This window comes from Misgurnus anguillicaudatus, chromosome 9 (genome assembly GCF_027580225.2).
Source record: "Misgurnus anguillicaudatus chromosome 9, ASM2758022v2, whole genome shotgun sequence".
In the NCBI taxonomy this organism is placed as follows: Eukaryota; Metazoa; Chordata; class Actinopteri; order Cypriniformes; family Cobitidae; genus Misgurnus; species Misgurnus anguillicaudatus.
The window spans coordinates 36,539,562-36,555,000 of record NC_073345.2 but is presented as its reverse complement, the minus strand read 5'-3'; the positions used below and the strand labels follow the sequence as shown (position 1 = coordinate 36,555,000).

The 15,439-nt window shown below is 40.9% G+C and overlaps 2 protein-coding genes across 3 annotated transcripts in view; both read right to left on the bottom strand.

Moving 5' to 3' along the window:
• jmy (junction mediating and regulatory protein, p53 cofactor) overlaps positions 1 to 8,141 on the bottom strand; it is a 21,170-nt gene extending 13,029 nt beyond the window's left edge. Inside the window, exon 1 of one of the 2 annotated variants that reach the window (XM_055179648.2) lies at positions 6,766 to 8,141. In XM_055179648.2, the coding sequence (XP_055035623.1) occupies positions 6,766 to 7,581 (816 nt within the window). In that variant the 5' untranslated portion in view covers positions 7,582 to 8,141. The remainder of the gene's footprint in view (positions 1 to 6,765) is intronic. The other variant, XM_055179649.2, reaches the window with a different exon arrangement.
• Positions 8,142 to 10,687: 2,546 nt separating this feature from the next.
• Positions 10,688 to 15,094, bottom strand: bhmt (betaine-homocysteine methyltransferase). The gene is made up of 8 exons (XM_073871647.1): positions 14,935 to 15,094; positions 14,470 to 14,599; positions 13,679 to 13,794; positions 13,280 to 13,471; positions 13,001 to 13,148; positions 12,665 to 12,847; positions 11,693 to 11,921; positions 10,688 to 11,235 (listed from the first exon to the last, which is right to left on the bottom strand). The coding sequence occupies exons 1-8, from the start codon at positions 14,956 to 14,958 to the stop codon at positions 11,058 to 11,060; spliced, it is 1,200 nt and encodes a 399-aa protein (XP_073727748.1). The 5' UTR covers positions 14,959 to 15,094; the 3' UTR covers positions 10,688 to 11,057.
• Between the last annotated feature and the right edge of the window lie 345 nt (positions 15,095 to 15,439).

Below are 15,439 nucleotides of genomic sequence, written 5' to 3'. Positions count from 1 at the left end.
TACTGTGACATCACATCCTGTTTCCTTTAACCGCTCTCTCTCTCTCCTGCTTTAATACACGAGTCTCACTTGGGAAAGTGTTTTGATTGTCTGCTGGAGATCAGCATCACGTCACAAAGCCTGAGACGGGAATTCCTCCGGGTCATTTTCCAGGTCGTTGACATCAAGTTTCTACATGCAAAATCTTCAACGGTCCAGTAGAACCGGACTGAATCGGCTTTACATTTGCATGCGTGACGTATGAGGTCACCTGAGTGGATTTTCTCAATGATTATATTTCATAGTCAAGTAAAACAAACCAGAGAGAATTGATGAATAACAAACCACACCCCTCATTTAACCAAACTCACAGAAAAACGGCACAGATGATCTACACACAAACCAAACAGAAAGGCACAAGAGTTTTCATTTCATGATTGTGATTTCAAAATGACAACAAAAACTAATTGCATTTAATAAAATATGAACAATTTATAATCTCTCTACATGAGGAAAGCATAACTCACCCTTACTTAACCGATGGACTACTGATACAAACTCTTATTAGTAATGATTTATTACAGAGGACTGATGCGTTTCACACCTGTTTCATTCACATCTATCACACAAACATTATTTCTCTTCACTTGCTCAGTGTATTTCTCTTTCAGAAGCTGAATGTGGAGTAACTGAATGAGAGCGTTGTCTTCTCAAACTGCATCATGACCTTTCACACCTGTGACATCAGCATTCAATGAGTCAATTCCAGCAATCAAACTCTACTGAACACACAAACTCACACACATCAACAACAGGACAACTCTCGGATCTCTTCAATATTAAATACTACGGATGCTTCGATCAGGATTTTTGCAAGTAGCGATTTCTTGTCGTGATGATCGGCCGATACCAATGCTGATACTGATTCTTCAAGCAGATATGTGCGCTCTTTGATGACTGTAACTTAATTCTTTTTTTAGATAAGTAATAGCACAGATGTTGACTTTAGCACTGTTCGGACAGGATTAGTTTAGTGTCCCCACGACAACTGTGATTTTATGTACTGATTCAGACGGGAATAAAATTCTCAGGCTATTCCAGAGATGGGAGTGTCTGTTTCATGCGATTGGGCTTTGCAGAAGATCCCGTGCTCTGGATACGCGTGTTTGTAATGTTTGATATTTTGCTTTAAATTTAAAATTATTAAAGAACATGTAATAAATGAATAACATTTTAACAAATCAAAATAACTTGTACAAATCCTACTAAAGTAGCATGTTTTATAACTGGCTGCCTATAATAAACCCAAAGAAATTAAGAAATCATGATTAATAACAATTTATTATCTTTATTACTTAACATTAGCATTCTGGAGTGGAACAAAATGTAGTTCTAAACGTAGGTTTGGGAGCAGCGGCCTAAACATTCAGGCCTGTCAATCATCATTATGGGCATATATAAGGCAGCCTTCACCCCGGATTTCCACCGACTGCGGAACGGCTGCGGAGTCAATCGGTTTCCATTCAAGTCAATGTGTGTATTGCCACTGACTGCATTCCGAATCCGTCACAGCTCCGGCCATCCGCAGCCCTCCAGAACAAATACGCAGAGCTTCTATTTTTGACGGATGCCGGACAGCTCCGCAGGGCGGAGCCATGACTATATCGCGTGATCATACCTGAATTCGCAAGATCTTGTGTTGTGATCTGGGCTGGTCCAGCAAAACGTCATAATTTAACATCATAATGGGCGGAGACAGAACTAGATCGCGCGCGATCATCACATGAATTTGCGAGACCTCGTCACTTCAGCACGCAGCCGCTCTGCAACGAATATGGAACTGGTGGGTATTGGCGGAGTGCGGAGCTGTAACGCAGCAGAACCGATCTGCAGCCGCTCCGCAGTCGGTGGAAATTCGGGGTCAGGCCTCCGCATCCAGCAGCAATTTTTTTCCGGCATCCCTCCTTTTCCCCAGCTCCTCCTTCACTGCTCTCTTTTTTCCTCCATGCAGTTCTGTTGCAGGGGGTTGAACTTGGGGCTTGAGCCCCAGCCTCAGGTTCGCTCTCTCTGAAGGTTCAGAGCTTCCTTCGAGGACAGCAAGCTAAGTTTGTTTTCTCATTAAGACCTGAATGCGCAGGCGAACTAGTGAAATAAGGTTTAATGACAGGCTGCTGTGTGCACACGCCAAGGACAAAAGCAGCTCCAAGTAAAAATCAAGTTTAAATTGTCAAAGCTTTAAAATGCATGCAAATAATAAACTTTCAACAAGAAGATGCAATGGCTGCAATAGATGATATACATGTTGTATATGCTGTTTGGTGGGTGAAGACACACTGCACTCATAGAAATGCACAGATCTCTGTAAGGCAAACAGAGAAATCCAAATCTGCACATCGCACATGAGCAACGGGTTATAAAAATGCTTGCACTGCGTAAATATGGTCTCCAATTGCTGCCGCATTCAAACACAAAGATCAGTTCATGAGATCGGCAAATTTCACGAGAACCGATCGAGTCATTTAATGCGATAATCGACCGATACCGAACTACAGCCGATCGATCTGAACATCCCTATTAACTACAACCAAATATCTTCTCTTGAATGTCTGGGAACTTTGTTTCCTGATAGACTGAAATGAACCTGTACACACAGACTCAATGAAGTCATACAGATGATATCCAATAAACTGACATATGCACAGTGTACATGTGATGATAAGAGGACATTCATCTCTTCACTAACACTATAAACAGGTATATTATTGTGTTTCACCAGCAGAAATTCAACAGTGAATGTAGTTTGTACATTGTCCTGTGCTTATATCAAATAAAGTGAATGAGCAGACTTCTCTAATTTCAGAAGAACAATGTCAGGATTCATTGGGCTCTATCTGTGAATGACCGGTTAAAGGAGGGAGCGGGAGATGTCATCATTTTCACATATGGATTGGCCATCACAGAGTCTCAAGACCCCATTGAGATGTGCTGATGAAGACTTTACACTGTCCTTACATCCTCAACACAAGATCACGGTAAAAACATTATTCTGTAGCATGAAATAAACTTCACTTTTATCAAAACTAGGACTGCACAGTATTGTGGAAAAATATACGGTATGCGATTCGGCTGTTGGGTGCTGCGTTAATGATAGTTCTTGCGGTATATCATTTCGTGAGAAAAATGGCTATTTTTATCATTTAGAATGTAATTATCATACTGAAGGTAATACATACATTTATTATGTAATTAAATTAATTTAGACTAAAACAATTTCAAATGTACCGTTCTTTTTAGGCACAAGTTTGTTTCTGTCTTTTTCCTCGCTCGTCTCTACTCCTGCTATATTTATTTTCTGCTCTCTGCTTTGAGCTGCTAGATTCACCTTTGGGCCCGCGATCTAGCCAATAGTATGACAGTATAAGACCGACTTGGTGGGGTTTAGTGAGGCCCCTTCTGATTGCCCTAATTTGGACAATCTAAGCATGCAACACACAAACGATAGACACATAAAATAAATGTAAGTTATTGCAACTCTACGCGATATCAGGGCCGGCGCCACCTATAGGCAGAGTAGGCAAATGCCTAGGGCCTCAAGCTTGGAGGGGGGGCCTCCATAACTGCTAAATCCAAGTGCGCTAGTCCGCCAATCACTACTGACAGAAATAAATAAAGTTTGAGTTTGACTTTATTTTTGTTGTTTGTATCCAAGTCGTTTCAGGACAGATCAAACTTGAGCGCTGCTGACTCTGTTTAGACACTTTGAATGCGTGTCCACGATAGCATCGCGTTGGAGCGAACTATCAAAATAGTCAAGTTAAAAAAGTTTGTATTTAAAGTCATACAGCAAACAAAACTGTTACTAAAAGTAAACTGTCTGTATATCTTGCAAGTCCTCTACACTTTATTTCAGTTTTCAATCATGAAAACATGATGCATATTTATTGAAAAGAAAAACACAATTATTTTTTTCTGCTTAGTAGTTTAACTTCCAGTGGCAGCTGATTTGTATGGCTATTTAAGGTATAAAAAGGTGTTGAAATACATATGAATATATCCATAGTCTAATAGATAACTTTATACTGTATATTGGTTCAGTAAGAGGGGAATTCCTCTTCATACCCAGCTTATATATATATAAAAAACAATAAACGTTTTCTAGGTGTTCATCTGTAGTTTTTTACAGTTACGGTTTTTGCAATGTAGTGTTGTCTTTTTAATTTTACTCTTTGGAGAAAGCAAAACGTTATCATGTGTTATCCCAGAAAGGTGCTGTTTTAAATAAATTACTGCATAGACAACAACAAATTTGACCTGCCTTAAAATGTTTAACACATGTGGTTTTGCATAATTTCTAATTAAATTTTAACATAAATTTAATCAATTTGTTAACTTGAAAAAACAGAAAAGTAATGTTAAATCATCACTGTAGTGCTTAAATGATTTCTTACAGGGTATAAAAAGCACTTTCTCAGATTATTCTGAAAATTAGTGGGGTGTGAGGGGCCTCCAACATACATTTTGCCTAGGGCCTCCAAATATCTAGAACCGGCCCTTCGCGATATTAATAACGAACACATTGTAGCTTATCAATGATCATTTTTATAGACCTTATCAAAACAATGCCTTGCTCATGCTGTAATCAAAGTTAAAGGTGATTTAAGTGCAGAACTTTATTTTGTCTGGGCCGTGTAAACAAGGAGAGAACGTATTAAAATGAGCTTTAGCATCACTACACCTTCAGTAATACTGATGAATTCACAATCTCTGTGTGTGTACTTAAGACAGGTGGCTCGACGGGTTAACAGGTCAGGTGGGATCACCGTGGTAACAATAAACTTCACAGGAACATGAGATAATGAAACAAATGATCACAGAACAAAGAGAAACTTTCTACCTCTCTTGAGGAATAACTCTCATATACATCTCAATGTGTGTGACTGCATCACCACAATATCACTGCAAACAATACATCTCATATCTCACAGGTGTGTGTGTGTGTGTGTGTGTGTGTATTGCTCACACACATTGTGCTGCTGTCAGATGACTTCAGGTCAGGTTTCAGGGCACAATGGATGACAGGTGGCAGTTTAGGGGCTCAGTGACCCGGGTGGGGGTCACCAATCATCTCTGCCTGATCTCCAAACCTGAGCCTTGTACAGTACACTCACTCACTGACTGACTGTGGATAATCAGGCTTTATTCACACACGTTTACTTTGTTATATTTTCAGTATACATATTAACATAAAGTTCAGTCTTTGTAGCTTGCAAAAATCAATGAATACTCCAGGTTATAAAAAGCTTTATGTGTTTTATCACCAGTATCACGTGACGATCAATAATGAGACCCAACAATAAGCGTCAATGTTTCTACTTACTTAAGTAGATTTTATAATAAGGACGACTCTCACAAAGTTGAGGATAACTAGATCCACCACACACCTGAAAACACACACACACCTGTTCCACAATACACCTGACTAACACCTGTAAGTGAATTTGGATAAAAGCATCTGCTAAATAAACACATGTAGTGCAAATATATATTCAGTATAACAAGACCCGTGACTTTACTGGAAATAATAACGATTGTAAAACTTTATAAGGACATAAGATTCCTGTGTACATGCTAGCGATGAGACACCCCAATGCAACACTGCTCCATCATCTTTCTAATCTGTAGTGTGGGTTCATTATTTGCGTAAGTAGATTATATACAAAGTCAATGCAACGATACAAAAGAAACAAATTTGTGTGGGGTGATGCGAATAACGCGAATGCGCCCTATTTTTAAAAAAACTAAATAAGCATGAAGCAAAGTTAAATCCTGTGAGTTATCTAGAGTGAGAGATGAATATATGGTGTACTGTGTAACACTTTATGTTTTCATGTATGTTTATTTATCAAAAGTAGATAGTAGGGTTGTGCCGATAGACGATAGTATCGTGTATCGATGATCTTCAGACATATCGCCAATGGCAGGCTTTCATGGCGATAGTCGTGACGATAGTTGTTTTGTGGAACAAACGCAACTTCCGGTAAACTCAAAAAAGAATCAATAAAAACAGAGTACTTTTACAGTAGTTTATTTCTGATAACAAGCTAAATAAACAACAAGTAGATGACCTTAGTTTAAATCATAGTTAAAGCGTATAATAACTACACCGAGTTAACGTTACTGTGTAAAATGTGTCTTATATAATCTATACAATCTTAACTTCAGATCAGCTGTCAAACCTCTCTTTAAATAGCGCTGATCCATGACCGCAGTCTCCTCTCGTCTTTAGGAAACCAAAACATTTGTTATTTTCCACGAGGTATTTGTTCAGTTTAGCCACTAGTCAGACCATTAAACAAACAGAGACAGGAAGTTCAGTTCTGTCCAGACGCGTAACCGTGACAACGCGCGTGCACGTCTATATAATGTTTATTACATGTTTACAAATATCAGTAGTGTTGTAGTACACACAAGTTTTTCACCCAAGTTATGGTTTTGTGTGCGTGTTTAAAACAAGTCTATCTGATATTAAAGAGAGATTCTCTTATCTAAATGTTATTACCTTACACATCAAAACATGACATAACCCCCCTAACTGTCCCGTCAGAGGAATCAATGTAAACACTGCAAAGCAAAACAACATGTTTATAATGAAATAAGTGATGTGGTTTCTCTGTGACGCGAACTCCTGCGGTGATATTTAGTTATCTAACAATTCAATGACATTTAAACATCTTGTTTGTGTTTGTATGGTTTGATCTTTGCCTGTGAGAGCGGCTCGTGTTTTACCTCGTGCAGGTGTTTTTTGGACCTCTGGAGCGCATCCTCGAAGCCCTTCTGTCGGAGTTCACTCAGACTCTCGTAATACTCCTCCGAATCATCGCTGTCCGGGAACAGAACTTGAGACAAGATCTTCCAGCCGCACGTGTCCAGCGCGTGACCCAGATACACCTGCAGCTGAAAGCAAAGAGCCTCCATCTCGCGCGCGCTCATCTCCGGAACCCCGAACAGAACCGACCACACGGCCGCCTGCTCCTCCGGGAATGCGGGCAGACACGGCTCCAGGTCCGAGTTAACGGCGCACAGCTGCAGGTGAGCAGCGCGCATGTCCTGAAACGAGAAGAGTCCGGCCCAGCTGAAGTCCTCTCGGTGGTTCAGGTCCACATCGTCCAGGATCTCGGGTGCTTCATCCCCCAGGCCTGGTGTCGGGTTGAGAACCTCCACGTCACCGGTTTTGAGAGCTTCGGACGCTTTGCTCGGACTTTTCGCCGGCCTGCTTGATTTGCTCTCTTTTCCCGAACCGGATACGTCGCTACGGTCTCGGGCCGGGCTCTTTTGAGGAGGCCTGTCTCTGCTGGGACTCCTCACCGAACCGGCCCGTTGCTTGTCCTCCTCCGTCACTTCGCCCTCGGCCGCTTCGAGAAGCGAGTCCCGAACGGCGGTCCGTTTTTGGACGGTTCGGTTGTGACACGTGACCGCGAACTTTCCCTCGATCTCGTTCCACGCGACGATGAAAACGAACTTGTGCTTTTCTTTCTCCTCGAAAACATTCGGCCGCACCGAAACCCAGCCGGACTCCAGAGTGTCCTCCATGGTAAATGACATCGGCCGTTTGTCCCGGGACAGAGATCGAGATGAGACAAAACAAAACGCGATCAATTCACTTAAACGATCGCCAGACTGACGCGTACGCGGATGAACGAACGAACGCACTCGGCTACTGTCGCGCGGATCGCCCGTTAATAACGCAAAATAGCGGCGTTTTTCTTTTGTTCAAACTCGTCGTGTATCTGGACGCGTCCGTTAAAGCGCGCATCACCTGCGAGCGTCCCGTCACCTGCCGCTCGCGAGGCCTTTGTGCGCGGTCACGTGCGCGTCTCTGTTTACAAGCGTTCAGCGCGTCCGGCGACTGTGGGGGTCTATCTCTCAAATCCTTCAAAAATCCGCAACGCACCGTACAATCGCCCGCATTCATTGATAGGCGCGCGATTCTACCCAAACAAACGCTCCGCGTCTTCGCCCCGCGTCACCATACTGACATCCGCCGCGAGTTTCGCCTTTCGTGCGGTAATCCGCATCTTTAACATCACAAATGTTTCTCATCCGACTGTCGAGGACTGGCCGCTGACGTCACGGATAGGAGGACGTAAACATCTGCACGTGGGGCACGCACGCACTTACTCTACGTAATGACGCAATCTCTGGCGGGAGACGTGTTCTTTTCGAATGTCCGTGAAACAAATCTAGTAATTCAAAAAAATCAACTATATTTTTAGGCAGACCCGTGTATGTACATTTGATCAGTTTCCTGCTATTTAATATCTGCATGCTGGATATTTGCCTAAATAGTTTAAAGAAACAAAGTATATAAACAGTGAAAGTGTCTGTAAAAAGTTATTAAATATTTTAACCAATAATTGTAGTTTCAAAGCCATATTAGTAGTCACGTGTAAAGCTGTAGACCATCAGATCCTTTAATGTGTTAAAGGGGACATATGATGAAAATCTGACTTTATGTTTAAGTGCTATAATTGGGTATCAAGTGCTTCTATCAACCTAGAAAATGTGATAAAGATCAATGTAGTAACTTAGTTTTGGTAAACCATTCTCTGCAAGCATGTGAAAAAATATCTGCACTATCCAACCACAGCACTGCCATTTAGTGCAGAGATCAGCTCATTTGCATTCACATCTAGTACATTTTAAAAGAACCAAACCCAGTTGGTGTTCACAATATAGTGGACTCAAAAGAGGACCCAGTTCTTTTTTTGGTCCTCTTCAGGACTGAAGTGATCTCAGACCCTTTCTTGTTCACATATACACCCTGAACTGCTCTGAGAGCGTTTGGAGGGCTCAAATGAACTAGGTGTGAAAACACTCTAAGGACACACCCAAAAACAGCACATTTTTGCTCACACCTATAAAGTGTCAATTTTAAGATGTTATAATAAATTATCTGTGGCTATTTTGAGCTAAAACTTCACATATGTACTCTGGGCAGAGCCGAATGGGACTCATTTTCAGCCCTGGAGTTGTATGCCCTAGACCGGTCCACTTTAGTTCACGTCTGACTATATTAAAATAATATCGTTAAATCCTCAGTAGTCTATAAGTCTGCCATAGTGCACTGTTCTCTCTGCAGCTTTACAATTCATTGCATTTTTCATATATATCATTTTCAATTCATTACAAATTCAGTAACCTAATAAATTATGATTTTTGCCATAACCGTGCTGCCCTACCATCAGTTATTTTAATATTATTCAATTAAATGTATTTAAAAAGTACTTAAAGGGAACAAATGTGTTTGTGTTTTCCCTCATATTTCTTACCTGTTGGGTTGAAAAAGTTTGGAAACCCCTGATATAGTGCATCTGAAACAAATCTTGTGTTCACAAGCTTTAAAAGCAGAAGAACGCACATCCTGCGTTTTAGATGTTAATGGAACCTAATGCAAGAATTCTTTCAATAAGTGTTCGGGACTCGGGACACAATCCACTTGGGCATAAAGTGGTGGGGTCATCTCCTACCCGCAAATTATGCAAGTGGGCCTGCTGTGAGTGCTGGCAGCGTAGGGACAGCGACCTTAACCCAGTGCATGACAACACCAGCCGTTGTGGCCAAAAAAGCAGAACGGCCCACCGGGAATTCTCACGGTCTTCCCTATGGCCAATCCGGGCCTGACTCTGGGGACACCAAAGGTTTGTTTTACATCTTAAAAAAATCTTGTGAAATGTCCCCTTTAATGTATTTCTTTTAGTTAGTGAATCATTTAATGTGAGTGAATAAACAAGAAATAAGCGCAGCCACAATATAATAATCACAGACTTTCTGCCCATCTGTGTGACACAAGAGTTGATTAACATCTGATCACAACTCAGTTATACACTGTCTCTATTCGTGTTTGACGGAGATTTGGGAGATTTTGTAGCTGATTTTATTACTGGTGCTTATTATTACTCATCAGTGTATTGACCAGTTGTACTTGTTTGTGTGGTCTGTTGTGGATCACAGCGCTCCCACCTGTCAGCTTGAAGTGCGTCACAACAGACTGCGCAGTGTTTTGTTTTCCCAAAGACACCATGAACTTATAAATCTGTCCACCAGAGGACATCACTGACCTGCGCAATAACAGCAGCTTTTAATAGTGAATGTTCACTCCTCTTAGTAAGAAGTTATTTGAAACACGATTTATTTTCCTAATAAAAGTAAAGACATTATAAGGGATGTGCAATTTCTGAACTGGACTGTTATATAAACGATACAGTAAATGCATAAATGAAGATGTCCTTATAACTGTAGAAACACTTTACATCTGATGTTCGGTTAGTACAGTGGTTTTCAAACTGTGGGCCGGGGCCCCCAGGGGGGCCGCAAGATGGTGCCAGGGGGGGCCCAGTTTTATGACATTTTATGAAATACATTAATTTATCATGAATTCTGTTTAATTAAATTAAACCTAAAAAAATAAGTCTACTAACCAAAAGCACTACTTGTTTGTATAATTTCATTTTGTTTTATTAAAATGTTGAGTTTTAGAACAGTTTTTGTTACAAATTTTCTTTGGGGGGCCGGGAAGGAATGCACCGTACACAAGGGGGGCCGCACACTGAAAAAGTTTGGGAACCACTGGGTTAGTACAATCTCAGGCTGTAAGGAAAGCTGAAACATTCATTTATAGAAAGAAACATAACAACACGAGAGAGAGAGATTGAGATCAGGATCAAATTTTATTGAGCATCAGTAAGACTTTGATATAGCGCGGTAAGACTGGAGTGTTCTGAAGATGTGGACGGCAGAAGTTCTGCTGATCATCACACATCAGTTACTGGATCACAACATCTCATAAACCGCAGCTAAAATCACATCAAACACAGAATGTTGTCAGCTCACAGTTTAAGAAAGAAATTCTGGTCCTGCTGACGTAAACGTCATATTCAATACTTTTGCTTTGGTTTGTAAACGTGTATCACATGAGAGAGAATATGACAGATATTTTCTGTGTTTGTATCCCAGTCTCTCTTCAGTTCCCTGTTAGTAACACATCTGTCAGGTGACAGCCCAACCTTTGACCCCATCAGTTATTTGGCATCAGCTTTCTCAAACAGTGGACGCAGCTGTTCCTTAGTGGTCGCCTCTTTCTGCTGCATGAGCTCGGTGTGACCCTTGGTGACTCCCCAGCCGTCAGGAGTGGACATGGATGGGCACAGCGGGCGTCCGGATGCCGGTTTGAGTTTCTCCCAGTAATCGCGGCGGGCTCTGCAGATGACAGACAGCACCATCACATTATAAATTATTTATACGCATTAATGATTTTACTGCAGTCTGCTGTTGACCTACGTAAGAGATTGTTACATCTACATACAAGAAAATGTTCCAGATTAAAGGATGGTGCTAGCAACACACAGATCAGGGTTGGATTCACAGGGAATACATGTACGGATGAAAATGTTAAGCTTGTATAGCTGTAATTTGTTCGGTTAAAAGCGTCTGCATAAATCTGCTAGGGTGGATGGTTGCTACCCAGGTCAAAAGTCTGTAGTATTTTGGTCTCTAGATAGACTTCAGTGTCAGTCTATGAGAGTAACAGCACACCGTTTGTGCAGTACGAGTTATGTCTGACTGTGATTCAAATCCAAAACCACAGAGTAACTCTGGAAACACTTTACTCTAACAGGTCACTGGTTAGTGTTTTCTGTGTGTTAGTTTGTCTTACCTGGCTCTGACCCAGGGTTTGGTGTGCATCTCCAATCCGCTGCCCCACAGTCCGTGTTTCTGAGAGGCATCGGGCAGGACTCCTCTCTCGGGCGCCAGTTCCTCGGCCACGGCGCGGATGTGATACGGTTCAAAGCCACAGCAGCCTCCGATGTAGCGAATGCCGACCTTATAGGCCTCACGGGCGTACTGCTGCATGTCCCAGCGCGTCAGGATCCTTGGCTCCAGAGCTGATTGACAAACGACACAATGTGCGTTTACACTTTAAATCTGCTTCATGCTAATATGTTAAAATCTGACTTTTTCCATATTTAAGTGCTTTAATTGGGTCCCCAGTGCTACTCTCAACCTAGAAAATGTGAAAAAGATCAAACCAGTAACTTAGTTTTGGTAAACCATTCTCTGCAAGCATGTGAAAAAAAAAAATAGGTCAGTGAAATTTGGCTCCCCTTGTGATGTCAGAAGGGGATCTTATAATTATCACCCCCCCCCCCCTTAATCTGCACTATCCAACCACAACACTGACATTTATGGCAGAGAGAGAGAATATTGACAGCAAAAGTTTCAATTTCAACAAACCGGCATTATGGTGATCAGTGTTTGCATTATCATCAGCTCATTAGCATTTTATAGGACACACCCAAACACGGCACATTTTTGCACAGACCTACAAAGTGTCAACTTTAACATACTTTAAATTATCTGACGGGGTATTTTGAGCCCTTTAAGTGTTCTGTATGGCAGTGGTTCTCAAAGTTTTCTGCAAGTTTTTTTTTAGCATTATGAGTGTTTGTTGAGATCTTGCTCTTTTCTTTCTTACTAGAAACATCTGAGGAACAAAAGACTTCAGCTGACGTCTCCTTTCAATTTTATTGCGGTCTATGACAAAGAATGAGAGGTTGAAATGTTGATTTTGTGAATTTCTTAAAAAAATTACAAGTGCGTGTGTGTGTCCGTGTGTGTGTGAGTTTACCGAAGGGGAACTCGGGCAGATCAATGAATCCCTGGCAGCTGCAGTCAGGTGTGTGATACGCCAGTGGTTGGACCATATAATGAGCTTTCAGTCCAGCTTTCTCCACAGCGGCCTTCATCATAGCCACAGTCTTCACACAGGTCAGAGGATCAAAGTGACAGTTGACTCCAACAATATCAGCACCTGGATGTCAAAGGTCAAATTTACCCTCCACAACATCTCTCATCATATAAAGCCGTTCTCTTAAATCTGACATTAAATTACTGCTTTAACATGGCCAAGTAGTTAACGGTTCCTAAAACAATAGCTTAATAACTATCTGTGTGTTAGACTCACCAGCTTTGACGAGTCTGACGGCACAATCTCCAGGTGTCACGCCATGCATGTCTCCATCAGGTCCAATACACAGAGTGGCTGCTACAGGCTTTCCTGTTGCCTTCAGTACCTGCACGGCCCATTCAGCTTCCTCCACGTGCTCAAAATACTGCCAATCAATCAAATTTTATTGATGTCTGACTGCAAACTTTGACATCTCAGCAAATTTGAGCTGCATATAAGAAAGTTTTAAGATCTCTTTTGAAACTCTAGGTGAAAAATCTGATTTTGGGATCTCACCTCAGCGATCAGGAAATCCACATTTTTCTTGATGAAGACGTCCAGCTGTTTTTTGAAGATGTTTTTCACTTCATTTTCACTCTTGCAGCTCAAGTATGAAGGCGTCTGAGAGACTCCGCCCGCCACCAGCGCATCGCCCTCATTGGCTACTTCTCTGGCCAGATCACAAGCGGCCTCGTTGATCTGCTGGCCCTGTCAATCACAATTTTGTTTGAATGGTAAGCAACCATTACTGTTATCTCCGATGTCTGTGCTGTGCTCTCTGCACCCTGATCTCAGGTCAGAGTTTGGCAACATTTCAGCTCTAAGATTAAAGGCAACTAGAAGATGAATGTTATATCTGTAATGTGAAGTAGACAAACGTCTTCATGTGTCGATGAGAATCTGTGTGCAGCTTACAGTGAAAGTCAGTTTGTTGCCTCTGTTCTCCAGTTTGTCATCGCTGGCATAGAAAGTGAACGTCTGCATGACATTTGACCCAGATCGCAAGAATTCCCTATGCAGCTGTCGCACAGAGAGAGAGAGAGAACCAAATAAAAATCACACTTAGATCTGCATGACCAATACTGCAATAATATGATGAAATATATATTGGAATGAAAAAATAATTTAATTTTCACCAGTAAACTTTGTATAAATGCCAGTTTTTGTATATTTTTAAATATTTTTTCAACATGAATATATTTTAAAGCAAGTATAAATATATTCACGTCACATTGGAAAAAAACTTTATTTAATTTTAATCTTTTCAAAAATGTTAGTTTACAGGGTTGTAACAGTTTCAACTTCAATATGCTATATAAAATTAGATTTTAAATATATGGTGAATACAATATTTTGGCCAAGAATACATTTCTTGTCATGGGTTGTAAAATTAGAATTGTATTTGCTTGCTATCAAAATACATTTTGAAATATTTCGTTTTAACCCTCGTATAAAGATATATTTTCAAATTTAAAAATACATTTAGCATATATTTAAAACATATTTTTGGCAAGAGGATTCAAACTCTTGTCTGATACACTTTACTTTTCTTATTAAAATACCCAAATACAATCTATAGAAGATGTCGAATAATTATCATTATGTTAAATTTGTATTTAAATTGAGTGATTATGTCAGAAACCGATTGTTTGTCATTGAGTATTACATGATAAGATTATCATCATGTTTAGTGTGTGTCTCACCAGCCTCTGGATTCTCAGCAGCAGCCTCAGGTGTCCAGGGTCCAGCTTTGACATATCCTCTCTTCTCCAGAGCAAAGACAAAACCTCCGTCACCAATCACCACCTCACCTGCGCTCAGACGCTCCAGAATACCCTACAACACAGAAGAAAATAACACACACATTTTTTTTTATAGTATACATTTTTATTTTTGTCATTTAATTAATTGATATTGGCAGCTATCTTCTATAAAACAGCGCTCGCCCACATGCGCGAGCGCGCTGTATGACGTCAGACACAGCTGAGGTAAATTAAATTAACTCTGAATTTCTCTGTGCACGCTGAAAATGATTTCTCACGCGCGTCAAACGCACTCTGGGTTAGTTTATTTGACGCTTTACTATAGACATTTACTCTGGTAACTTTAACAGTGTTTAAGAGAGTCATGTACACCGAGCTTTACATTACTAAAGTAAATCTGTAACTCACTCTCTGCGTTCCGGTTGGTGCCATGATGTTCCTGCTGTAGATTCAGAGACCGCGTGAGATCTTCGAGAGAGTTGAGTGAGATGATGAACATGAGCTCTGAGCTTTTAAAGGACAACACCAGAGGGGTGTGTGCGCGCGCCCGCGTGCGTGTGTCCCAATCCGTCCGTCCGATAACAAAATCATTCAAAATATCAATTTCATCATCAGTGTTTTGATCAATAATAATATCAGTATTACATTGATCAGATTTTACTCTACACAAATCATGATGATATTAATGTAAGAGATCTGCTAGTATAATAATGTTCGTGTTCATGCGTCTAGACATCTGAGTCTGATCTGTGTCTGATTCTCATTGCTGTTTGTTATATCAGCTGTTTGTAATGAACTGATAATATATTTGTGCTGCCTTGACACATTTAACTGTTCCAGAAACATTCATACAAACACACACAGACTTCAGGAGTGATGCAATCTTCGTTTGTTGATTCTCTCAGACTGTTTA

Bases quoted from the DNA above. Each gene is read 5' to 3' on its own strand.
- bhmt (XM_073871647.1), bottom strand. From the start codon at position 14,958: ATGGCACCAACCGGAACGCAGAGA. The intron at 14,600-14,934 runs GTGAGTTACAGA...TCTGTGTTGTAG, and splicing joins CACCAACCGGAACGCAGAGA to GGTATTCTGGAGCGTCTGAG. The intron at 13,472-13,678 runs GTAAGCTGCACA...TGTGATTGACAG, and splicing joins GCAACAAACTGACTTTCACT to GGCCAGCAGATCAACGAGGC.